Source organism: Bombina bombina, chromosome 6 (genome assembly GCF_027579735.1).
Source record: "Bombina bombina isolate aBomBom1 chromosome 6, aBomBom1.pri, whole genome shotgun sequence".
NCBI classification, from domain to species: domain Eukaryota; kingdom Metazoa; phylum Chordata; class Amphibia; order Anura; family Bombinatoridae; genus Bombina; species Bombina bombina.
Window position 1 is genome coordinate 317,478,680 of NC_069504.1, and position 26,738 is coordinate 317,505,417.

The 26,738-nt window shown below is 36.6% G+C and overlaps 1 protein-coding gene across 1 annotated transcript in view; it reads right to left on the reverse strand.

Moving 5' to 3' along the window:
* The window catches only part of OTOGL (otogelin like), a 410,237-nt gene that overhangs the window by 357,574 nt on the left and 25,925 nt on the right, over positions 1-26,738 (reverse strand). Inside the window, exons 5-7 of the mRNA XM_053719241.1 lie at positions 26,010-26,223; positions 17,773-17,892; positions 15,720-15,826 (exon numbers count right to left, since the gene is read on the reverse strand). Coding sequence (XP_053575216.1) covers positions 15,720-15,826; positions 17,773-17,892; positions 26,010-26,223 — 441 coding nt within the window. The remainder of the gene's footprint in view (positions 1-15,719; positions 15,827-17,772; positions 17,893-26,009; positions 26,224-26,738) is intronic.

Sequence of the window (26,738 nt, forward strand, 5' to 3'; positions counted from 1 at the left end):
TTTTTCAATAATTTTTATTAGATTGTGTTATTATGAGTGTAACTCTACTTTTAAATGTATTTTTGATGTATTTTGTGCAACTTTTTGAGCGTAACAGTTAACCAGAGATCTGAGGTCACGCTATCCTGACGCACATTAAATTCAATTGCTCTCGAGCGAACGTGTTTAATTTTAACTTGCAATACGTGTGCTATTTCCGACAAGCATAACTAGTTGCGATAAACCCAACATAGCTTATGCGCAGTTGTTCCCCAGAAGGCAACACTGATTATTGGAATGCCAACTGTTGTGAAATGCCTATATCATTTGATAAAATGATGCTGTTTGTTGTGATATAAAACACTAGATTATTATCATTATCAGTTATTTGTATAGCGCCATATAGAGCACTATAAACATGGGTATAATATGCAAAGGTAGCATTTATAGGAAACAAATGGGTAGAGCGCCCTGCCAAGAGTTGCACTGTTGTAAATCATGAAGGTGATCAGCAAAACAGCTGTGCTCATAGCCTTGCATGCCAAGGGAATGACAAAGGAGACAAACTAAGATAAGAGAAGGTTAGTGTATATTGTATGCATCCCTGTACAGTTAAGTCTTTAAGGAGCGTTCAACACTTTTAAAACTAGACGAGAGCCTTGTGGAGCGAGGCAGAGAGTTCCACAAAATAGGGGCCATTCTGGAGAAGTCTGGTAGACGGGAATGAGAGGAGGTGTCAAAAGAAGAGGAGAGTAGGAGGAGACAGGCGGGAGAGTATCTGGAGACAAAGTCTGACATATAGGGGGTGAAGTGTTATTGAGGGCCTTAAATGTCAGTGTCAGGGTTTTGTGTTTTATTTTGGAGGCTAGAGGAAGCCAGTGTAGGGATTGTCAGAGACATGCAGCAGATGAAGAGTGATGCATAAGGAAGATCAGCCTGGCAGAGGCATTTATTATGGATTGTAAAGATAGATGGCAGCTAGGGAGACCAGAGAGGATGGAGTTGCAATAGTCAAGGTGAGATGAGAGAGTGGATTAAAATATGAAATTCCAGATACTTAGAATTGTCATTTGAAAGCATTGTATGGCAGCTCAAGGAATTTTCACATAATTTTCTAAGCCACCCAAATAAATAAGTATAGCTGCAATTTTCAATGGGAAAACAATACAATATCAACATCTAATTGAAGATTCACGAAACAAATTTACTCCGTCTGTGCAAGTAATTATTTTTTGTCATTCGGATCAATTTGATGATGAATGTATTTACATATCAAAACACTTTATTGCAAACATTAACAAACATTCTGACAATCAAATTCATGCACAAATTTCACAATTTAAACATGTGACTGAGCTATACTTTTGACTTTTTAGTAAACAAAAATAAGGGTATTAATTAACATGTGTGCATTATTAAATCTGTGTGCTACAATATAGGCAAAAGTGAATTTTTAAAAGGTCCATGGTTTAAAGATTGAAAAGTACCAACTCCTGGGCAAATAAGGTTAAAACCTGTTTTCCTATTGATCATGTAAAATAGTTCCTATGCAAGACATTCAGGTTTTCATCTCCCAAATTCTATTGATGAGTGGGTTACCTATATTGGCCTAGATTAAAAGTGTATAACAGAAAAATATTAGATCACACAACTGGGGATGTATATGTGTGTCTAATGTAATAAGGTGCGCCTATTTTATGCAACTCCCCTAAAAAAGCCAATAAAATAAAATGCTAATTCTAATGTGATATAATATATATATAAAATATATAAAGAAAAATATATGTATATAGAAAATAACCTTGGTGTAATAAATGATATGTGCCTTGAATATTAATATGAAAAAATTGTGATAATATTAACAAAAAATATATATATGAATGAAAAAACAGTGAAAAAATAAAACAAATTATGAGGACTATTAGATAAATATACTTATTCTTAGTCCTTATACATATGGAAAGAGAATATGTCCATTTATGCCAAGATTGTCCCAATATGATGATCCTTCAATCCGTAAACATAAAGCGACTGGAGACCTTAAGTAAAGTGTTACGGCTAAAAGAGAAGTATAACAGCAATATATATGCTTATTATTAAAATAAATATATAAAAGGTGTTATGTAATAGTAAATAAAAGTATGGGAAGGGCTCCGGTATATATATATATATATATATATATATATATATATATATATATATATATATACAGTATATGGAGTAAGAGAGACTAGGCTGCTGCAGAGCGTGACGTGGAGGGGAGAGTCCTATTGCTGCCCAGCTGATAGGGTAAGTTTCTCACAGCCCCGTGAGGTGCAAATCAATCGCGGCTAAGCGCAAGCCGCAAAAATTCAAAGTAAAAAGAAAAAGCAGCACTCATGGGACACCGGCTTACAATAAAAAGTCCAAACTTTATTCCATAGGTTAAAATCACAGGTAGGATCAGGGAATTAACCCCTTATGCGTTTCGTGCTCCAACTGAGCACTTAGTCATAGGGATCCCTATGACTAAGTGCTCAGTTGGAGCACGAAACGCGTAAGAGGTTAATTCCCTGATCCTACCTGTGATTTTAACCTATGGAATAAAGTTTGGACTTTTTATTGTAAGCCGGTGTCCCTCGAGTGCTGCTTTTTCTTTTTACTTTATATATACAGTATATACTGTATATACATATATATATATATATACTGTATATATACACACACAGAGGACGAACAACCAGCTCAATACCATTGTTAGCCTGTTATATGGTGATTTACCACCTGGGTGCAACTTCTTTTAGCCCAGTAATGTTTTTCACAGAGTAGAACTTATGATCCCGCCTATTACGGTCAGTCCAGCAACGAAATACCATACACTTTATCTCTGAACAAGGAACACAGCAACATCAGACGATCGTTTTGGCCTTTAATGTGCTTAGTATTCCTCTAAGCACATTGAGCAAGAAATTTAAGTCTGGTTGCCCCTTTTTTTTTTCAATAGGGAGACTAAATATACACAGAGAGAAGTGCACTCACAGGAACGAACAAGCAGCTCAATACCATTGTTAGCCTTTTCTATGGCGATTTACCACCTGGGTGTAACTTCTTTTAGCCCAGTAATGTTTTTCACAGAGTAGAAATTTCCTGTAGTATATCAGTCTGATCCTGCCTATTACGGTTAGTCCAGTGCCAAAATACCAGGCAATTCCTCTCTGAACAAGGAACACAGCAACCCAAGACGATCATTTCAGCCTTTATTCGGCCTCGTCAGTGAGGTGTAGCAGTATTCCTCTAAGCACACTGAGCAAGGAGTCCACGTCTGGTTGCCCCTTTTTCCCATAGGGAGACTAAATACACACAGAGAGAAGTGCACTTACAGTAACGAACAACCAGCCCAATACCATTGTTAGCCTGTTCTATGGCGATTTATCACCTGGGTGCAACTTCTTTTAGCCCAGAATTTTTCTTACAGAGTTGAACTTTCCTGTAGTATATCAGTCTGATCCCGCCTATTACGGTCAAGTCAGTGCCGAAATACCAGGCAATTCCTCTCTGAACAAGGAACACAGCAACCCCAGATGATCATTTTGCCCTTCATTGGGCCTCGCTAGTGAGGTGTAGCAGTATTCCTCTAAGCACACTGAGCAAGGAGTCCACGTCTGGTAATGCTTTTCACAGAGTAGAACTTTCCTGACGAGGCCCAATGAAGGCCGAAGCGATTGTCTGGGGTTGCTGTGTTCCTTGTTCAGAGAGGAATTGCCTGGTATTTTGATGCTGGACTGACTGTAAAAGGCGGGATCAGACTGATATACTACAGGAAAGTTCTACTCTGTCAAAAGCATTACTGGGCTAAAAGAAGCTGCACCCAGGTGGTAAATCGCCATAGAACAGGCTAAAAAACATAATTTATGTAAGAACTTACCTGATTAATTCATTTCTTTCATATTAGCAAGAGTCCATGAGCTAGTGACGTATGGGATATACATTCCTACCAGGAGGGGCAAAGTTTCCCAAACCTTAAAATGCCTATAAATACACTTCTTCATTCTTAAAAAGCCCAGGAAGTAGAAACTTACCTAATAGAATGAGCCGTAATCCTCCGAGGCGGGAATCCACCCGACTCCAAATAAGCATGATTAATCAAAAGTTTAAGCAAGATGCCAAATAAATGGCAGAAGCCTTTTGACCTTCCTAAAACCAGAAAAATAGATTAGAAGTCTATCTGAAATCTGAATAGTTTCAACTTAGAATTTCAAAAACTCTTATCATATCCAAAGAAAGTAAGAATCTCACCAAAGAAGTCTTAGGAAAACAATAATTCCTCCCTAATGTTTGTTAGAATTTACAACTTTAGGTAAGAATTAAAATGAGGACAGCAAAAAACCACCTTATCCTGATGAAAAAAATCAGAAAAAAGAGATTTACAAGAAAGAACAGATAATTCAAAAACTGTTCTAGCTGAAGAGATGTCCAAAAAGAACAATACTTTCCATGAAAGTAATTAATGACCAGAGCAAGCATATGCTCAAATAGAAGAGCCTGAAAAACCTTCAGAACCAAATTAAGACTCCAAGGAGGAGAAATTGGATTAATGACAGGTTTGATACGAATCAAAACCTGAACAAAATGATGAATATCAGGAAGTAACACTGCCTTATCCTGATAAAAAATCAGAAAAGGATATTCTCAAAAAAGAGCAGATAACTCAAAAACTCTTCTAGCAGAAGAAATAACCAAAAGGAACAATACTTTTCCAAGAAAGTAATTTAATGTTCAGAGAATGCATAGTTTCAAACGGAGGAGCCTGTAAAGCCCTCTGCACCAAATTGAGACTCCAAAGAGGAGAGATTGAATTAATGACAGGCTTGATACGGACCAAAGCCTGTACAAAACAATGAATATCAGGATGATTAGCAATCTTTCTGTGAAAAAAGAACAGAAAGAGTAGAGATTTGTCCTAACAAAGAACTGAAGATAAAACCTTATCCAAACCAACCTGAAAAAATAATAAAATTCTATGAATTTTAAAAGAATGCCAAGAAAAGTAGGTCTTCCAGACTCAATAATAAATCTTTCTAGAGACAGATTTACGAGCCTGAAACATAGTATTAATCAATGAGTCAGAGAAACCTCTATGACTAAAAATCAAGCGTTCAATCTCCATCCCTTCAAATTTAATGATTTGAGATCCTGATGGAAAAAATAGGCCTTGAGAAAGAAAGTCTGGTTTAAACGGAAGTGTCCAAGGTTGGCAACTGGCCATCCGAATGAGATCCGCATACCAAAACCTGAGAGGCCATGCTGGAGCCACCAGCATAACAAACAAATACTCCATAAGAATTTTGGAAATCACTTTGGAAGAAGAACTAGAGGCGGAAAGAAATAGGCAAAAAGATAATTCCAAAGAAATGTCAATACATACACTACTTCCGCCTGAGGATCCCAGGACCTGAATAGGCCCCTGGGAAGTTCTTTATTCAGATGAGATGCCAATAGATCTATTTCTAGAAATGCTCACATCTGAAAAATTGAAAAACATATCTGGGTATGAAAGACCATTCTCCCGGATGTAAAGCTTGATTAACAGAGATAATCCGCTTCCCAAATATCTATACCTGGGAAAAAAACCCACAGAATTTAGATAGAAGCTGGATTTAGCCCAAGCTAATATCCGAGACACTTCTGTCACAGCCTAAGGACTGATAGTCCTACCCTGATGATTGACATACACCATAGTTGTGATATTGTCTGAAAAACAATAAACGTCTCTTCTTCAAAAAGAAACTAACTGAAAAACTCTGAGAAAGCACGGAGTTCTAAAATATCAAATGGTAATCTCGCCTCCTGAGATTTCCAAACCCCTTGTGCTGACAGAGATCCTCACACAGCCTCCCAACCCAAAAAGACTCACATCTGTAGAGATCATGGTCCAGGTTGAAAGAAATGAAGAGACCTGTAGAACTAAATGATGGTGAAATGCGAAATCCTAGAATCCCTGCACCATAATTCAGCATAAAAAACTGGAAAGGTTCTTTCTATTGAAAATGAGCAAAGGGAATTGAATCCAATGCTGTGGCCATAAGACCTAAAACTTCTATGCATATATAGCAACTGAAGGAAATAATAGAGACTAAAGGTACCGACAGACGGAACCCAATAAAATTGTCCCTTGTCTGATAGAGACAAAGACAGTGACACAAACTATCTGGAAATCTAAAAAAGGTGACTCTTGTGTGAGGAATCAAGAGCTTTTGAAAAAAAGATCCTCTAACTATGTCCTGGAAGAACAAAGTGAATCATATGAGATTCCGCATCCTCAGAAAATAATCTGAATGAAAACAGAAAAATGAAAATATGCATTTATTGTATCTAATGAAAACAAATAATGCTATCACTGACCAAAAAAAGGCAGAATAGTTTGAATAAAACTCCAAAACCCAGTTCCTAAAAATGGAACTGGAAGAAATACCCCAGAAGATTCCAGGTCTGAGCAGCGCTTGAACCCCACGGGTGATCAGCCATGCTTCAACAGTACCCAAAATATATAGGACCGAAACACACTTAAAGAAAGTGTTAGCCTTACTGGAATAAAATTGAAGAAATTTGGACCGAATAGAACCAAATAAATTTCAAAAAAGTCTTAACCTGCCCCTTGCCAGCCAAGCTGGAATACGGCACGTACATCGTAATTTTAGGGAGCTGATTTTGAACTGAAAAATTTCCAATTAAAAACATGTTACTTGGGAAAGAATTCAGGAATTCGTTCCTTAATAAGAACAACCAAACTAGTATAAGCTTAAAGTTTTAGTCTTAGAACTCAATCTTGAAGCCCAGAGTAACAGTTAAGAATTGAATCCAATTATAAAACAAATAATTGATTATCTTAGAACAAAAGAAATATGGACTTTTAGAAATCACAAAATTCTTCTAGCTAAAACAGCTAAAGACATAGATTAAACCTCATTTGCGAAAATATTCAATAAAATGAAGACACAAATGAAATTATTAGCATGATAGTCCAGTTAAAGAACCAGTCAATACACTGGACTTGCATAATCAATAAATGCAAAACAACAAGACAAATGCAACAGCACCTAGTCTAGTAAATTTTGTCCCTTTAACAATGCTAAAATAAATCATAATCTGATACTTGATCTTAAAGTTGCAACATCATCCAAATAAATCACAGGTCCAAGAAAAGTACCTGAAACTAAATAATTTTCCATAAATAAGATACAACCATCTAAAGGAAAATAAATACTATTTTGCTATAGAAACAATAGCATAATTAGTAGGAGTAGAGATAGCCCCAATAAATTGGAGAACCCTCCAAATTGAATTTAACTGCCGGCAAAGAAAATAGTTTAAAACCTTTGAAGAAGGAATAAAAGAAAATTCTCAGCCTATTCCATTCCCTAGTACGTGGAACTGGAAAAAAACCTCTGAAAACACAGAAGAATAAATAAGCAGAAATAGTGTTAGCTAGTCTTGAAAAAGAACTAGTTACCTTAATATCCAAAATAATCAACACCTTTTCAACAAAGAACAAATGTACTTTAATAAAAAAATAAAATAAAAAAGTAGATTTGTTAGTGTCAATATCTGATGAAGAAAATTCTGAATGAGAAAAAACATCATCAGAGAAGGATAAATCAGTATGTTGTTGGTCATTTGAAACTTCAATAATTAAAAAAGAAGTTTGAAAAAGACCTAAAAATTTTATTAGAAGGCACGATGTCAGACAAAGCCTTTAAAATAGAATCAGAGAAATATTCTTATAAATCTTCTAAATATTTCTTGTACATAAGATGTAAAAAGAATAGCAATATATAAAGCATAAATACTAATGGATTCTGCATGTAAAAGTTTATCATGATAACTATTACAAACCATAGCTAAAGATAAACATTCATAACATTTAAAATAAATGAACTTAGCTTTGGTAGGACTGAACTCAGTCAACAGGAATCCCTTAGATTGTTTTGAAACAGGAACAGTGAAATCTTGCAATATGTAATAGAAAAAAACAATATTTAAAGCAAAATTATCAAATTCCTTAAATGACAGTTTCAGGAATGGGAAAAGAATGCAAAATAATAAGCTTCTAGAAACCAGAAGCAATAAAAAAAGTGAGGTTTAAATAATGTGAGGAAAAAAAGTGGAACAAAAAATACGCCCACATTTTTTGGCGCCAAATATGACGCCCACATTATTGGCGCTAAATACAACGCCCATATATTTGGCACCAAGTATGACGCCACATCCTCAGACGCCAGAACCGACGCCCACATTTTTTGGTGCAAAAAAATGTCTGAATACACATGCGTCAAAAATGACGTTTTAACAGAATACAACTTCCGGCGTCAACTACGGCACCGGAAATGACGAAATTTTTGCGCCAAAAAAGTCCGCGCCAAGAATGACGCAATAAAAAGAAACATTTTCTGCCCCCGCGAGCCTAACAGCACACAGGGAAAAATGATCAATTGAAAATTTTCAAGGTAAAGAAAAATAAATTGAATTAAAATGCATTATCCCAAATAATGAAACTGACAGTCTGGATTTTAAAGGAATACTGATTATCCTGAATCATGGCAAATATAAGTTTAAAGACATATATTTAGAACTTTACATAGAAAGTGCCCAACCATAGCTTAGAGTGTCATAATAAAATAAGACTTACTTACCCTAAGACACTCATCTACATATAGTAGACAGCCAAACCAGTACTGAAACAAGAATCAGTAGAGGTAATGGTATATAAGAGTATATCGTCGATCTGAAAAGGGAGGTAAGAGATGATTCTCTACGACCGATAACAGAGAACCTATGAAATAGATCCCGTAGAAGGAGACCATTGAATTCAAATAGGCAATACTCTCTTCACATCCCTCTGACATTCACTGCACTCTGAGAGGAAAACCGGGCTCCAGCCTGCTGCGAAGTGCATATCAACGTAGAATCTAGCACAAACTTACTTCACCACCTCCATGGGAGGCAAAGTTTGTAAAACTGAATTGTGGGTGTGGTGAGGGGTGTATTTATAGGCATTTTAAGGTTTGGGAAACTTTGCCCCTCCTGGTAGGAATGTATATCCCATACGTCACTAGCTCATGGACTCTTGCTAATTACATGAAAGAAATGGTATTGAGCCGGTTGTTCGTTCCTGTGAGTGTGCTTCTCTCTGGGTGAATTTAGACTCCCTATGGGAAAACAGGGGAATCCAGACGTGGACTCCTTGCTCAGTGTGCTTAGAGGAATATGGCTACACCTCACTGACGAGGCCTAATGAAGGATGAAATGATCATCTGGGGTTGCTGTCTTCCTTGTTCAGAGAGGAATTGCCTGGTATTTTGGCGTTGGACTGACTGTAATAGGTGGGATCAGACTGATATACTACAGGAAAGTTCTACTCTGTGAAAAGCATTACTGGGCTATAAGAAGCTGCACCCAGGTGTTAAATCACCATCGAACAGGTTAACAATGGTATTGAGGCGGTTGTTCGTTCCTGTGAGTGTGCTTCTCTCTCTGTGTGTATTTTGTCTCCCTATGGGAAAAAAGGGGAATCCAGACGTGGACGCCTTGCTCAGTGTGCTTAGAGGAATATGGCTACACCTCACTGACGAGGCCCAATAAAGGCTGAAACGATAGTCTGGGGTTGCTGTGTTCCTTGCTCAGAGAGGAATTACCTGGTATTTTGGCACTGGACTGAATGTAATAGGCAGGATCAGACTGATATACTACAGGAAAGTTCTACTCTGTGAAAAGCAATACTGGGCTAAAAGACGCTGCACCCAGGTGGTAAATTGCCATAGAACAGGTTAACAATGGTATTGAGCAGGTTGTTCGTTCCTGTGAGTGTGCTTCACTGTGTGTGTGTGTGTGTGTGTATATATATATATATATATATATATAAACAATATTGAATTATGGGAAGAGACCTATAATCTTTCTATATCATATTAAATACACCCCTACAGTAAATTGCCAGTAAAGGAAAATACCCTTAAACCCTTAAAATAATTATGAATAAGACCTTGAAAGAGAGATATGGATAAAACAGATAATCTTCTTTATATCTAAAAGTAAGGGAATTCAGCACTCTTTTTATTTGAAAAAATAGGGCTTTTTATTTTGTGATTTAAATATCAAACATCCACCTGTTTGCAAGATATCCTCCTGGCAAAGGTTACTACAAACCCATCACAACATAAAAGTCAGAATATTCAACAATGGTACATAATCATCATACCATAACATCCTAAAATAATCTAAACTGCTAACAAACCTAATGCCCTTAAAAGGTGTATGCATATTGATACTAAACAATCTACTTTGTTGCAAGCAATATTAGCATACCTTTTCATCAAAGGCAGTCCCATGAAAATAAAGAGGTGCACCTCATTTTATATAGGAAACTCTCATAAGGAATTTAAAGCTGGGATATATTTAGAGACATTATGCCTGCTGACCGCTGTTTCCACCGCCCTTAAGGTCTATAGGCTGCTTCTTTTTTTGAAGTGTTACTTTTTATTAAAGCAGTTAGTTTCCCAGCAATTGTTCACATAGGATCTTACTTGTGGGGCTAGTCACTGTGAGTATACATATAACCTCCTGCAGAGCTGCTTGAAACGTTCACTGTTCTCCACCTGCTCATCCGTTATGCTGCTAAAAGCTGAATCCACGCTGTTTGAACCAAATGCTCTGCAACATATGCTCTCCTGAGCCAATTACTGGTTGTTTAGAACGTGATCATCTGGGTCAGGTAACTGCTTTGTGATTTTTCTTTTTCACTTAAATGTGAGAACCCCAAAGTGATCCTTTTATGAACAAACACACTTGAATAAAAGGTTTTTCCTTTCCTCTTACTTGATGCTCATTCCTTTACTCCTTAGAGACATTAGCTTGCTCCTTAGCTTTGTATGCTAGCAGCAATGTTAGTATCCATTCAAAAGAAAACAGCCCTCTCATGAAGACTCTTTGCCAACAACATGTTTGTTTCACCCCTGCTTACAATCTGAACTGGGGCTTCGTCAGGGCTTTTCAAATAAAAAGAGTGCTGAATTCCCTCACTTATGGATATAAAGAAGATTATCTGTTTTATCCATATCTCTCTTTCAAGGTCTTATTTATATATATATATATATATATATATATATATATATATATATATATATATATATATATATATATATATATATATATATATATATATATATATATATATATATAGTTGTATGCAAAAGTTTAGGCAGCCCTGACAATTTCCATGATTATCATTTATAAATAATTGGGTGTTTGGATCAGCAATTTCATTTTGATCTATCAAATAACTGAAGGACACAGTAATATTTCAGAAGTGAAATGAGGTTTATTTGATTAACAGAAAATGTGCAATATGCATTCAAACGAAATTAGACAGGTGCATCTGGGCACCCCAACAGAAATATTGCATCAATATTTAGTAGAGCCTCCTTTAGCAGAAATAACAGTCTCTAGATGCTTCCTATAGGCTGTTATGAGTGTCTGGATTCTGGATGAAGGTATTTTGGACCATTCCTCCTTGCAAAACCTCTCCAGTTCAGTTAGCTTTGATGGTTGCCGAGCATAGATTGCCCGCTTCAAATCACCCCACATATTTTCAATGATATTCAGGTCTGGGGACTGGGATGGCCTTTCCAGAACATTTTACTTGTTCCTCTGCATAAATGCCAGAGTAGATCTTGAGCAGTGTTTTGGGTCGTTGTCTTGTTGAAATATCCGTAACTTCAACTTTGTGATTGATTCTTCAACATTATTCTCAAGTATCTGCTGATATTGAGTGGAATCCATGCGACCCTTAACTTTAACAAGATTTCCAGTACCGGCACTGGCCACACAGTCCCACAGTAGGATGGAACATCCACCAAATTTTACTGTGGGTAGAAAGTGTTTGTCTTGGAACGCTGTGTTCTTTTGGCGCCATGCATAACGCCCCTTGTTATGACCAAATAACTCAATCTTTGTTTCATCAGTCCACAGCACCTTCTTCCAAATTGAAGCTGGCTTGTCCAAATGTGCGTTTGCATACCTCAAGCTACTCTGTTTGTGGCGTGTGTGCAGAAACTTGCAATTGGCCACCTTAAATACCTTTTCTCATGATTGGATGCACCTATCTATGAAGTTCAAGGCTTAATGGGCTCACCAAACCAATTGTGTGTTCCAATTAATCAGTGCTAGGTAGTTACAGGTATTCAAATCAACAAAATGAGAAGGGAGCCCAAATTTATTTACTTGCCTAATTTTGTTTGGATGCATATTGCACATTTTCTGTTAATCCAATAAACCTCATTTCACTACTGAAATATTACTGTGTCCTTCAGTTATTTAATAGATCAAAATGAAATTGCTGATCCAAACACCCAATTATAAATGAAAATCATGGAAATTTCCAGGGGTGCCTAAACTTTTGCATACAACTGTGTTTATATATATATATATATATATATATGTGTGATATAAGTATATTTTTTTCAGTATACACAAATCAGTTCACTACAATGTAGAAAAGTAGAAAGAGATGACTCAAACACTTAAAGGGATATTCCGGCTAAATTCCACATGGATGCATTTCAGTTTTGAATAGCATTTTTGTAATATACATGTATTAGCAAAAATGCTTTTAATAAAGTCTATACCTGTTCCAAAAGTGTATTTAAGTATGTACCGCGCACCAGAATTTTAGAAATTTTAGAAAATTTCAGAAAACCTAAGGTGCTTGTAATATCTGATAATGACTCAATTTGTTAATGGCTGACATAATACAAACCCCACTGGCTCTCTGAGCAGCTGCAGTATTTAAAATGCTGGTGCACTGACAATATCTAGTTATGCTTCACATGCACGTGCAGAGAAAATTGTTAACACTATGAGGCCTATTTAACAAATGGCTGTAGGACCTGATCCTGGTCCGACAGACCTCACTGAATGCGGAGAGCAATACGCTCTCCGTATTCAGCATTGCACCAGCAGCTCACAAGAGCTGCTGGTGCAACGCTGCCCCCTGCAGACTCGTAGCCAGCAGGGGGGTGTCAATCCACCCGATCGTACTCGATTGGGTTGAATTGCGGTGATTCCTGTCCGCTTCATCAGAGCAGGCGGACAGGGTTATGGAGTCTTTAGACCGCTGCTTCATAACTGGTGTTTCTGGCAAGCCTTCAGGCTCACCAGAAACACGGGGTCTCAAGCTCCGTATGTTGCTTGATAGATAGGCCCCTAAGACAGTAATAATTCTTACTAGAGAACATTTTTGTCAAAACATGTATATTGAAAATATGTTTCTATTTAAATATGTTATACATATTTGTGCATTCAAATTTTGACCAGAATGTCCCTTTAAGGCAGTCTTAGGTCTATGCTGATCATATTAACAAAATACACGGTTGAAGGAGGACTTTATTTTAGATCCCGTTTCTTTGTTATGAAATCACGATTATTGTATAATATACATTGATTACTGTGTCTGTCTCATTTTTAGCTTTCATTCACAAGTCAACTTTAATTCTTTTATCAGCTCCACTTGAAAAAATAGTTGTACAATTGGAAATGATTCCTATTATCTTACTTTGGTGTACCTGAAACCTGATATAACTTTAATAAAATTTGCATATTGACCTTTAAAGAAATACAGAAATATAAGAAGCTTAGAAGATAGCATGGAATGCCTTTGTTTCCATCAGTAGCAATTCTAACATACTAATGCGACCATTGAACCGCTACAACACTTTTCATTCACACTGGTTACATTCATTCTGGATTTCTAGACGTACAACAGTTCAATGAATCATAACTGATAGCATCACTGGCACTGAGAACGTAACAGAGGAAAGTAAATGTGATTATTTTAGAAAAGTTTAAATGAATGTCACATTCTGACATTTAAGACAACATGTTATTTTATATATAAAGTAGCTTTCCTTTTATGTACTAAAGATTTGTCATATTTTTTCGCTTTTTGAAGGCCAGATTGCAAGTAAAGAGCTAATTTAGTGTGCGCCCGTAAAGGGGCAAATTTGCCCGTTTACGGGTGCCTGTTAAATAACCAGACATTACAAGTGGCTGGTTAAAGCTATCGCAAGCTTGCGGTAGCAATTTGCGCTCAACTTCATTAACCAGAGGTCAGACCTCTAGTTAATGAAATAAATGTCCCCCAAAATAATGTATATAGTTCCTTAAAAAAAAAATAGTACTATCTATATTTTCTTTTTAATAATGGCACAAAGCAGTTTTAAGAGGTTAAAGTGTGTGGATGTGGGGTGTTCGCAATGTAAAGGCACTTTTCAGTGCCATTTGTTTTCTGTTTATGGGACTATGTTATTGCTTATATACATATATATTTATGTGTTAATACGTTTACAGGGTATAAACACATATAAACACATAAATGTATATGTATATATTCATATACATATATATTTAAACTTTGCTGCCTATCTCTGAGATACTTACCCCATTTCGCTGCGCTAGGTTCTCTGCCGTGACTATAGCTCTCGAGAGCACAAAGCTTCCATGCAATGGGAACGCAAAGTCGCGTTCGCATTTCGCTCAACGTCAAATACCAGTGCAAAATTTTGCGCTCCACTCATAATCTGGCCCTTCGTTTTCTTAGTCCTAACTGATGGATCACACAAGCCTAAAACAATTAACAATTCTACACTGCCTAAATAGTAAATAGTGATATAATGTCAGTATATTTTGCTACATAAAGCAAGGTTCCTCTTTTGTATTTTTGGGCTCTTTATATGTGTTTGCTAATAAAATGCTATTAAAAGCGCGGCCCATTTTTAAAAAAGCATAATAATTTTTTTTAGTTACTTATCATAACGTAGTACAAGCTTTTATGGGTCACAGTATAAAAAGTTAATCTTTCCTAATTTATTAACTATTTATCTTGTTTTATATATTTGAAACATATTAAGATAATGTTTTTAAGATAAAGAAAAAAGGAAAAATGGTCCAAGTGAAGACTTTTTTTTTATCTTTCTTTAAATCTATCAGTTATTGATAAATCTGAAAAAATGTCTATCCAATATACAATGAGACAAATTGAAACAGTATAGTTTCATAGTTCTCTTTTATGCTTGCTGACCGAGGCTTGTCAGTAGGCTGACATTTGGATCCATTAGGTCTTTTGCTAAGTAATGTTGACCTCACTGCGCACACACCTATGACCTGGAAGGTCATCTCTATACTTCTGGTCACGTGGCTGGTATCTTTATTTACCTGCACATACACCACATACTTGTATAAATGCTGTGAACTCAGTATTTTATATAATTTAGTTCTTAAAGTGGCAGTAAACCTACAAAATAATGTTATATCATTCTGCACTATGTGCAGAATTATACAACATTAGCTTAGCGCCAACTTTATATAACAAAGTGTTGCAGAGATTTTCTATTTTACGAAGTACAATTTTGGAAACGCCGATCTTGGCTCTACTGAGCCGGTCTGTTTTTTTCTAAGCACATTGCGGGCACGCTGTCTAGTCACTGAATGTAGCTTGCTCCCGCTCTGGTCTGTAACAAGTTTTAAATGTTTAGAGTGGGGTAAGTTCACTCTTTCAAATCAGTTTAACAAAGCACCAAAATGCAATACACATGTCACACATGTAAACATTGATTACACTATGAAAGCATATGAAGCATTATTACCCATAGTTACACCACAGATACACAGCGTCACCTGTCCAATTAATTTTGCTGTTTAATTGTACTTACTTGCAGAGGTCGTTTATGCAGCTAGCGATGTAAGAATAGGGATCAATGGTCTCATGACAACTCATGAAAGGGAACTGTAACAAGACTTGACACTTGAGAAACATTGCCTGCATACAAATACATAAAGGTATCACAGTCACATCATGGTGCACTTTAATATTTGTGCCTTTATTGCATTTAGACTATACATTATACCCAGTATCAGCCCTAGGAGCAAACAGGAACTAGTTAAAGGTTCTCTCACAAGAATAATCAAATTAACTGAACAAGACTGTTGTACATATTCTCATTAGAAGCTTATGAACTTAGGGAAAACTAACTCAGGACCAAGGTTCCAACCTATTTGCACTTTTCCTTGGTGGAACAGCATATTCACGTACCCTGCATCTCATCCCTTACACAATGCATTTCACTGATCGATCACTGAGCAGGACAAGTGTTTGAATGCAGATGCACTGGGCATGCCCAGCATATGTTCAAATGCCTTTGAAACAGTAATAACCTTTACTAACATTCCTCTAAACCAAGTGTATTACAAACATGCTTCTATACAAAAATTGACATTCACCCATGTACATTGAAATTTTGATTATTGTGCCCATGGGGCATATTTATCTATCTCTGTATGGAGCTTGATGCCCCGTGTTTCTAGCGAGCCTTCAGGCTCGTCAGAAACACAAGTTATGAAGCAGTGGTCTAAAGACCGCTGCTCCATAACCTGTCTGCTTGCTCTGAAGCGGCGGACAGACATTGCCGGAAATCAACCCGATCCAATACGATAGCGTTGATTGACACCCCCTGCTAGCGGCCGATTGGCTGTGAATCTGCAGGGGGCGGTATTGCACCAGCAGTTCACAAGAACTGCTGGTGCAATGATAAATGCAGAGAGCATATGCTGTCGGCATTTATCGATGTGCAGCGGACATGATCCGCAATATCGGATCATGTCCACTCGTACGTTCTTAAATAGGCCCCCATATAACTACTTCTAATTCCTTAATTATGCTTAATATCTTCAGTATCTCAATCTATTGAGTATCTAATGGTAATTTAGAGAAGTGAATAGGAATGTTACTTTGATTTGCAAGGTTGTTGTTGAGATTCTGTTAAAATATAAATTCCAATTGTCTATGAGTATTATTTACAAATGAGCCAAACTTGTGTAAGTAAACATTTTTTCATGTTATTTAACATTTCTTAGATAGCACAAAGATACAAAAGGTTGTGTTATTCTTATGCTAAATATGTTCTAAGTTAGATTTTAAAGGAACATGGGATTTTAAACAACTTTCCAATTTATTTCTATTATCTAGTTTTATTTCTTCTTTTGTTATACTTTGTTGAGAAGGATGCGTAGGTAAGCTCAGGAGCTGCTGTTTGTTGGCTGCACACATATGCCTCAAGTTACTGGCTCACCCAATGCATTCAACTTGCTCCTTCAACAAAGGATACTAAGAGAATAAAGCAAATTAGATAACAGAAGAAAATGGGAAAGTTGTTTACAATTGTATGCTCATCTGAATCGTGAAACAAAAAGGTTGGTTTCATGTCCCTTTAATTATGTATAACAATGTGTTTGTGTAAAGTTTGCAATCCAGACCAAAGAAGAAAAAAAAACAGGTATCCTCATTGCAAACGCCACATTTTAAAAGCCAGTTTTTAGTCTACTTGATTTCAGAAAATAGATTTATAAGATAAAGAAGCATGTACAGAAAATGAAAATGGTCACATTAGTTTCACAAACTTTACCACGGTTATGTACAGAACACACTTCCATAACAAGCAAATGTTGATGACTGAACACACCTCTGCTCCAATCAAAGTTGAATACAGTGCATACCTCTGCACCAATCAAACTTTGAGAACAATACTTATCTCTAGACCAATCAAATGCTAAAACAGTACACACCTCTGTTCTAATAAAACGTTGATAAAAATACACAACTTTGTACCAATTGAAAGTTTAAAACAGTACACACCTCTGTTCCAATCGAACATACACAATGTTCAAACAGTACCTCTAATGTAATGCATGCTTTATACTTTATCTTACCTCCAAGGTTTCCACACTTGAGCAAGGGTTTGGATAGTCTGATTCAGTGAATACACATATGGGTTCTTCTGGAGTCTGTATATACCAGCTGTTTGCAAACACAGAAATATCTTCAGTTGACTCCCCAGCTGTATATGGATAAATTAACAGTCAGTAATAATAGTAATAATAATAATAATAATAATAATAATAATAATAATAATAATAATAATAAATAGCTATTAAACAGTTGTGTTATTAAATCAACCAAACAAATCATACCATAATTTCAACTTCTATACAGTTGTATGACTTATTTATAAAGAGGTAACAATCTAGACTTGTCACTGAAGTAGACACAGCTAGCAACTATCATTTTGTTAGCAAAATTGCAATTGTTTTGAAGTATGTTATCTTATCACCTCTTCTGAGGCCAAATAGAGACAGACATGTAGAAGTCATGCAGTGTACATTTCCTATTCTCAGAAATGGAAAACACAACATTTTTAAGAAGTCTCAACATGTTTAGCACACAGGGCTCAGATATCGACCATTAAAGGGACACTCAAGTTAAAATAACATTTTATGACGCAGATAGAGCATGCAGTTTTAAGACACTTTCCAATTTACTTCCATTATCAAATTTTGCCCAATCTTTTTATATTCACACTTTCTGGGAAACAAGATCCTACTGAGCATGTGCACAAGCTCACAGGGTATATTTATACTAGTCTGTGATTGGTTGATGTCTGTCACATGATACAGGGGTCCGGAAAATGGGAGAAAAAAATAAAATTTCTCAGAAATTCAGAATAGGTGCTATTGCATTGTCTTTTTTATTATTTACTTGTTAATTATGTAATTCTACTGCATTGAGTGATCCTTTAGTAGCTTCTGATAAATAATGACTATTATCTTACTCAGGGTAAGATTACAAGTGGCGTTCTAATTATAGCGTGGGCCGCAATGAGCAGTATCGCTGGACCGTGCTAACATTATCACACTACTTGATACTACAAGCTCATGGTATATCAGATTTACCAGAGAATGTTTAGTGCGGCCGACATTGCTCTAGTTGCATTCAAGCAAAACCCTAAATAGTGCAACTTTAGACCTTAAGTGAACGGTTAGTTTCATAAAACAAATCAATAACATATTAAAATAAAGTATTACACTCACATATACACTTTTTTTATTACAAAATATCAGTTTCATATTGATAAAAAGATTTTAAAAAGGGTTAAAAAGGAATATGGTATATGGCAAGGTGTTTGACTGGAAAGGGCTCCAATATATATTGCACAAATCTTAGTGTGTTCTTATTGCACAAGAGAATACTCTGCGTTGAAAAGAGCCAAATACAGAAAATAGCCTTCTACCGCCACATTTGGCAGTGAATGAAACTGCCAAATGCACATCTCTAGTATGTGTGTATATACAGTGCATACAGTAAATATATATATATATATATTTCCAATGTAGTAGAGAGAGACCTTATAATTCTGCCCTTAACCCCTTAACGACCGAGGACGTGCAGGGTACGTCCTCTTAAAAAAACATAATTTATGTAAGAACTTACCTGATAAATTCATTTCTTTCATATTAACAAGAGTCCATGAGCTAGTGACGTATGGGATATACATTCCTACCAGGAGGGGCAAAGTTTCCCAAACCTTAAAATGCCTATAAATACACCCCTCACCACACCCACAAATCAGTTTAACGAATAGCCAAGAAGTGGGGTGATAAGAAAAAAAGTGCGAAGCATATAAAATAAGGAATTGGAGTAATTGTGCTTTATACAAAAAAATCATAACCACCACAAAAAAGGGTGGGCCTCATGGACTCTTGTTAATATGAAAGAAATGAATTTATCAGGTAAGTTCTTACATAAATTATGTTTTCTTTCATGTAATTAACAAGAGTCCATGAGCTAGTGACGTATGGGATAATGACTACCCAAGATGTGGATCTTTCCACACAAGAGTCACTAGAGAGGGAGGGATAAAATAAAGACAGCCAATTCCTGCTGAAAATAATCCACACCCAAAATAAAGTTTAACAAAAAACATAAGCAGAAGATTCAAACAGAAACCGCTGCCTGAAGAACTTTTCTACCAAAAACTGCTTCAGAAGAAGAAAATACATCAAAATGGTAGAATTTAGTAAAAGTATGCAAAGAGGACCAAGTTGCTGCTTTGCAGATCTGGTCAACCGAAGCTTCATTCCTAAACGCCCAGGAAGTAGAAACTGACCTAGTAGAATGAGCTGTAATTCTTTGAGGCGGAATTTTACCCGACTCAACATAGGCAAGATGAATTAAAGATTTCAACCAAGATGCCAAAGAAATAGCAGAAGCTTTCTGGCCTTTCCTAGAACCGGAAAAGATAACAAATAGACTAGAAGTCTTACGGAAAGATTTCGTAGCTTCAACATAATATTTCAAAGCTCTAACAACATCCAAAGAATGCAATGATTTCTCCTTAGAATTCTTAGGATTAGGACATAATGAAGGAACCACAATTTCTCTACTAATGTTGTTGGAATTCACAACTTTAGGTAAAAATTCAAAAGAAGTTCGCAACACCGCCTTATCCTGATGAAAAATCAGAAAAGGAGACTCGCACGAAAGAGCAGATAATTCAGAAACTCTTCTAGCAGAAGAGATGGCCAAAAGGAACAAAACTTTCCAAGAAAGTAATTTAATGTCCAATGAATGCATAGGTTCAAACGGAGGAGCTTGAAGAGCTCCCAAAACCAAATTCAAACTCCATGGAGGAGAAATTGACTTAATGACAGGTTTTATACGAACCAAAGCTTGTACAAAACAATGAATATCAGGAAGAATAGCAATCTTTCTGTGAAAAAGAACAGAAAGAGCGGAGATTTGTCCTTTCAAAGAACTCGCGGACAAACCCTTATCTAAGCCATCCTGAAGAAACTGTAAAATTCTCGGTATTCTAAAAGAATGCCAAGAAAAATGATGAGAAAGACACCAAGAAATATAAGTCTTCCAGACTCTATAATATATCTCTCGAGATACAGATTTACGAGCCTGTAACATAGTATTAATCACGGAGTCAGAGAAACCTCTATGAAGCACAAACTTACTTCACCACCTCCCTTGGAGGCAAAGTTTGTAAAAACTGATTTGTGGGTGTGGTGAGGGGTGTATTTATAGGCATTTTAAGGTTTGGGAAACTTTGCCCCTCCTGGTAGGAATGTATATCCCATACGTCACTAGCTCATGGACTCTTGTTAATTACATGAAAGAAAGTCACTTAACGACCAAGAACGTACCCTGCACGTCCTCGGTTTGGAAAGCAGCTGGAAGCGATCCTGATCACTTCCATCTGCTTTCCGGTTATTGCAGGATGCCTCGATATCGAGGCATCCTGCAATAACAATTTTTGCCCCTCCGGTGCAGAGAGAGCCACTCTGTGGCCCTCTCTGCACCGGACATCGATGGCCGCATTCGTTGGTGGGTGGGAGCGTAAATGGGAGGTGGGTGGGCGGCCATCGATGGCTTCTTAGTCAGAGAGGGGGCGGGATCGCCGGGGGCGCGCACGGGCGCGCGCGCGTGCACAGGGGGCAGCGGGAGTGCGCGTGCACAGGGAGGGAGCGGGTGGGAACCGCTTACACTACAGAAACTATTTTGATATTATTGTAAAAAATAAAATAAAAAAAAACTAATGGAAATCATCTAAGGGATCTGGGAGGGGGTGGGGGATTGATCTGGGGGGGGGGAGAGCTACACTACAGAAAAAACTAAAATAAATTGTAAAAAAACATTTTTATATGCAAACTGGTTACTGGCAGCCCCCAATAAGGCAGTGGGGGGGGAGTAGAGAGCTGTTTTGGGGGGATCAGAGAGGTTGGGGGCTAAGGGGGGATCCTACACAGCAGCATATGTAAATATGCTTTAAAAAAAAAAAGTAAAAAAAAAAAAACCTTTTATTTTAGTACTGGCAGACTTTCTGCCAGTACTTAAGATGGCGGGGACAATTGTGGGGTGGGGGAGGGAAGAGAGCTCTATGGGAGGGATCAGGGGGTCTGATGTGTCAGGTGGGAAGCTGATCTCTACACTAAAGCTAAAATTAACCCAGCAAGCTCCCTACAAGCTACCTAATTAACCCCTTCACTGCTAGGCATAATTCACGTTTTGTGCGCAGTGGCATTTAGCAGCCTTTTAATTACCAAAAAGCAACACCAAAGCCATATATGTCTGCTATTTCTGAACAAAGGGGATCCCAGAGAATCATTTACAACCATTTGTACCATAATTGCACAAGTTGTTTCTAAATAATTTCTGTGAGAAACCTAAAGTTTGTGAAAAAGTTGACTATTTTTTTTAATTTAATCGTATTTGGCGGTGAAATGGTGGCCTGAAATATACCAAAATGGGCCTAGATCAATACTTGGGGTTGTCTACTACACTACACTAAAGCTAAAATTAACCCTACAAGCTCCCTACAAGTTCCCTAATTAACCCCTGCACTGCTGAGCATAATACACTTGTGGTGTGCAGCAGCATTTAGCGGACTTCTAATTACTTAAAAACAACGCCAAAGTGATATATGTCTGCTATTTCTGAACAAAGGGGATCCCAGAGAAGCATTTACAACCATTTGTGCCATAATTGCACAAAATGTTTGTTAATGATTTCAGTGAGAAACCTAAAATTTGGAAAAAGTTTACTTTTTTTTTTTTATTTGATCGCATTTGGCGGTGAAATGGTGGCATGAAATATACCAAAATAGGCCTAGATCAATACTTTGGGATGTCTTCTAAATAAAAATATATACATGTCAAGGGATATTCAGGGATTCCTGAAAGATATCAGTGTTCCAATGTAACTAGCGCTAATTTTGAAAAAAAGTGGTTTGGAAATAGCAACGTGCTACTTATATTTATGGCCCTATAACTTGCAAAAAAAGCAAAGAACATGTAAACATTGGGTATTTATAAACTCAGGACAAAATTTAGAAACTATTTAGCATGGGTGTTTTTTGGTGGTTGTAGATGTGTAACAGATTTTGGGGGTCAAAGTTAGAAAAAGTGTGTTTTTTTCCATTTTTTCCTCATATTTTATACATTTTTTATAGTAAATTATAAGATATGATGAAAATAATGGTATCTTTAGAAAGTCCATTTAATGGCGAAAAAAACGGTATATAATATGTGTGGGTACAGTAAATGAGTAAGAGGGAAATTACAGCTAAACACAAAGACCGCAAAAATGTAAAAATAGCCTTGGTCCCAAACGGACAGAAAATGGAAAAGTGCTGTGGTCATTAAGGGGTTAATCTGTTATTTCAAACACATTGTACATATCCTCCAAAATATAATCTATGAAGTATTGGTGCGGACCCTAGAAATATTTTTTTTAACTTAATTAAAGCAAGAAATGGAAAAGGTAAGCTTTCCCTTATTTTCCAAAGCAAGGGAATTCAGCACTCTTTAAATTTTAACAATTATTTAATTTATTATCATCATGTTTAGAGTCAACCGCCTGATACAAAGAAACACCTACATGAAAGTTACATTCAAATCATCATAGCTGTAACCATTTTAGCCAACTATGTAAAACCTATATTTCCAATGCCCCTGTAGGTATCAAAATGCAAATACATTAGCAACAAAACTATTGCATCATATCTAACTGCGGAATAAACAGAGTCCTCAGTAAAGATATTTAATAGCCAGTTTACATAGCTCTTAAATGTTCTTTTTTTCTTGATAGCATTTCGTTTCAAAACCTCCAATTTTTTAAACAAAATAGAGAAAGAGGTGCACCTTGTTATGCTAGAATGCTGCAGGGAACTTAATATGTAAAAGTAATTGTGTTTATGTTGCCTGCTGACCGCGGCTTTCGCCACACACAAGGTCCATAAGCAATAATCCCCTCTAAACCACATTTAGGACTTTTATTCACATACATTTTTCAAACAGAGTGGATCTTACTGTTATTGTAAAGCGGACTAGTCTTGCATAGGACTAGCCTTTAAACAAGGACTGCTTTAGCGATTGACATGTTTGTTTCACCCCTGCATACAAACTGAATGGGGCTTCGTCAGGGCCTACTTCCTCTTCACCTGTGCTCAATCATTTATACATTTTAGCCCTGCCTATTTTCTTTCCTCCTAGGCACCTTGCTCTTAAAGGGGCATCACCTTAATACATGTTACCAACATTAATCATTCTAGATAGAAAGTATTGTATTAAAAGGCATACGAGTTAACATAAAAACACTTGTATATACACGTTCACATATTTATATCATACAAAGCTTGCAAAATCCATTTTTGTCATTTAAACCCAACGGTTTTCTTGTTTTTAGAAAAAAGATCCACTTAGTCTCTTTTTGTAGCAGAATCTTATCCACATCCCCTCCTCTGTTATGTGGATCACCTTTGTCTATTGCTACAAATGTTAACCCTTCTGCATCACTGTTATGGAAGGCAGTAAAATGTCTAGCTACATTGCTATCATGCTTGTAGGTTATGTCATCACGATGTTCCTATATCCTATCCTTAAGAAAAAAAATTTGTTTTTTCTATATAAAACATAGGACAAGAACAATGGAGTAGATATACTACCCCAACAGGGTCACAATTCATAAAAAATCTTATGTCAAAAGTTTTTTAACCATTGCCCCTAAATGATTTGCTTTTTTCCATGTAGGGGCAATAGACAGATTTGTCACATGGATAGCTCCCTTTAATACCCCTGTCCTTTCTGAGCCAATCAGACATAGAAGGATTTCTAGTAATGAACCTACTTCTTACCAGTCTATCCCTGAGACTTGGAGCTTTTTTAGCTGTGAGAAGAGGGTATTCTCCCACAATTCTACCTACATTTTCATCCAATTGTAAGATATGCCAGTTGTTTTTGAACACTTGTCTCAGGGGTTCCCATCTGTTATTAAAGGTTGTAATAAATCTTATAGACCTTTCGGTATTTAACAACTTTTTACCATATAGTAATTAATCTCTACTGGTATTTCTGGTCCTGGTCAAAGCTTTTTGGATATTCCTATTGGAGTATCCCCTATTATGGAACCTTTCTCTCATGCTTAAGGCATGTTTGTCAAATTTCGTGATCGAAGAACAGTTTCTCCTAAGTCTGAGAAATTGCCCTTACGGGATGCCCCTAACTAGAGCTTGTGTGTGGGCACTAGTAGCTTCCAATATGCTGTTCGTGGCTGTTTGCTTTCTATAGTTCTCTGTCATGATTATTCCTCCTTCTTTCCTTATTTTTACATCCAGGAAGGGGACTTCAGTCAAGCTTGTCTCAAGTGTGAGAAGGATGTTTTTATTGTTAAAATTAAGATTCATCCCAGAAATTTTAAGGAGTTCCTCTGCACCATCCCAGAGGATCAGGATGTCATCCACATACCTTACCCACATCAGTACATGCTTATCAAAGGCACTGCTTATGTTTTAAAATACATCAGACATTTCCCATGCCCCCAGAGGCATGTATAGGTTTTACATAGTTGGTTAAAATGGTTACAGCAATGATGATTTGAATGTAACTTTCACGTAGGTGTTTCTTTGTATCAGGCGGATGACGCTAAACATGGTGAAAATAAATTAAGTAATTGTTAAAATTTAAAGAGTGCTGAATTCCCTTGCTTTGGAAAATAAGGGATAGCTTAACATTTTTCCATTTCTTGCTTTAATTAAGTTAAATATCTATATATATAATGTGTATGTGAGTGTTTATACATCACATGCCACTGGCAAAACACACAGCTCTGGGTGATACCAGGCACTCGCAGAGTGTATTAGGACATTTGTTAAAAACATTTGAGTGAATGTGGGCTATTGCGTTTTTGTTTGACATGTGAGTGCGCATGTATATATACTGTATTTCCCTATTACACCTAAATATTATACTCTACACATTACACACACAGGGCTTGAAATTTTCAATAGTCCTGGACAACTAAGAAATTGCAGCAGATAAGTGAAATACATTTGACATATACTGTATATGATCAACATTTACCACTGAACAGCTACGTAACTCAGCTATAAATTACAGTGGAGTTGTTTTTCAATAGCAAATCAATTCCAACCATTGTGAGATTGCTGAATACTTTTAACTCTGAAAAGAGTCTGACTTTTCTTGTGTCAAGTTCATGGGTTCATTCCTGCTCAGATATCCCCTAAACTAAAATGAAATGGAGCCTGTAATATAAGCTATGTTTGCTTTGAGAAATATAACAATTCACAGCAAACCTTATAGAGTACAAACTTACTGTGCTGTATTATCAGGTCATCTGTCCAATTGGCATTAAAATTTCCACACAAGCCACATGTTTTGCCTTTATGGTCTTCTGTCAATTTGATATACATCCCAGAACTGCCATCCCAAGCAAGAGAGAATCCAAAGGTCGTTTTCACCAAAATGTAGTCAGCTAGTCTCTCAATAAAAACATTCTCAATCGTCTGCGGCAGTAATAATCTGCCAAAATAAAGAAAGTATTTATATATAAACATAATTATGTACAAACTTATATTAAAGGGCCATAATACCCAAATGTTTAAACACTTGAAAGTGATGCAGCATAGCTGTAAAAAGCTGACTAGAAAATATCACCTGAATATCTCTATGTAAAAAAGAAAGATATTTTACCTCAAAAGTTCCTCAGTAGCCACATCCCATTGTAAAGGATTTCTAAAGGACCTTGCCCGCCTGGCATATTTTATTAAAACAGAACTATTTTCAGCGTATTGAGCACAGAAAAATAACTAATACATTTCTGTGGGATTTTTTCATTTGGTAAACTGATGCTTGTTTAATATTCTTATGTAGCCTATTTAGATTCTACCTGCAATATATAACTTATGGTGAACAGTGGTGTATTTAGGTTTTGTACGGCCATAGGCACTGGAAAATCTGCTGCCCGACAGATCCACCCTAAACCACAACAATTTAATCACATAATTTTCATAACCTAGTGATCCTAGGCCTAAATT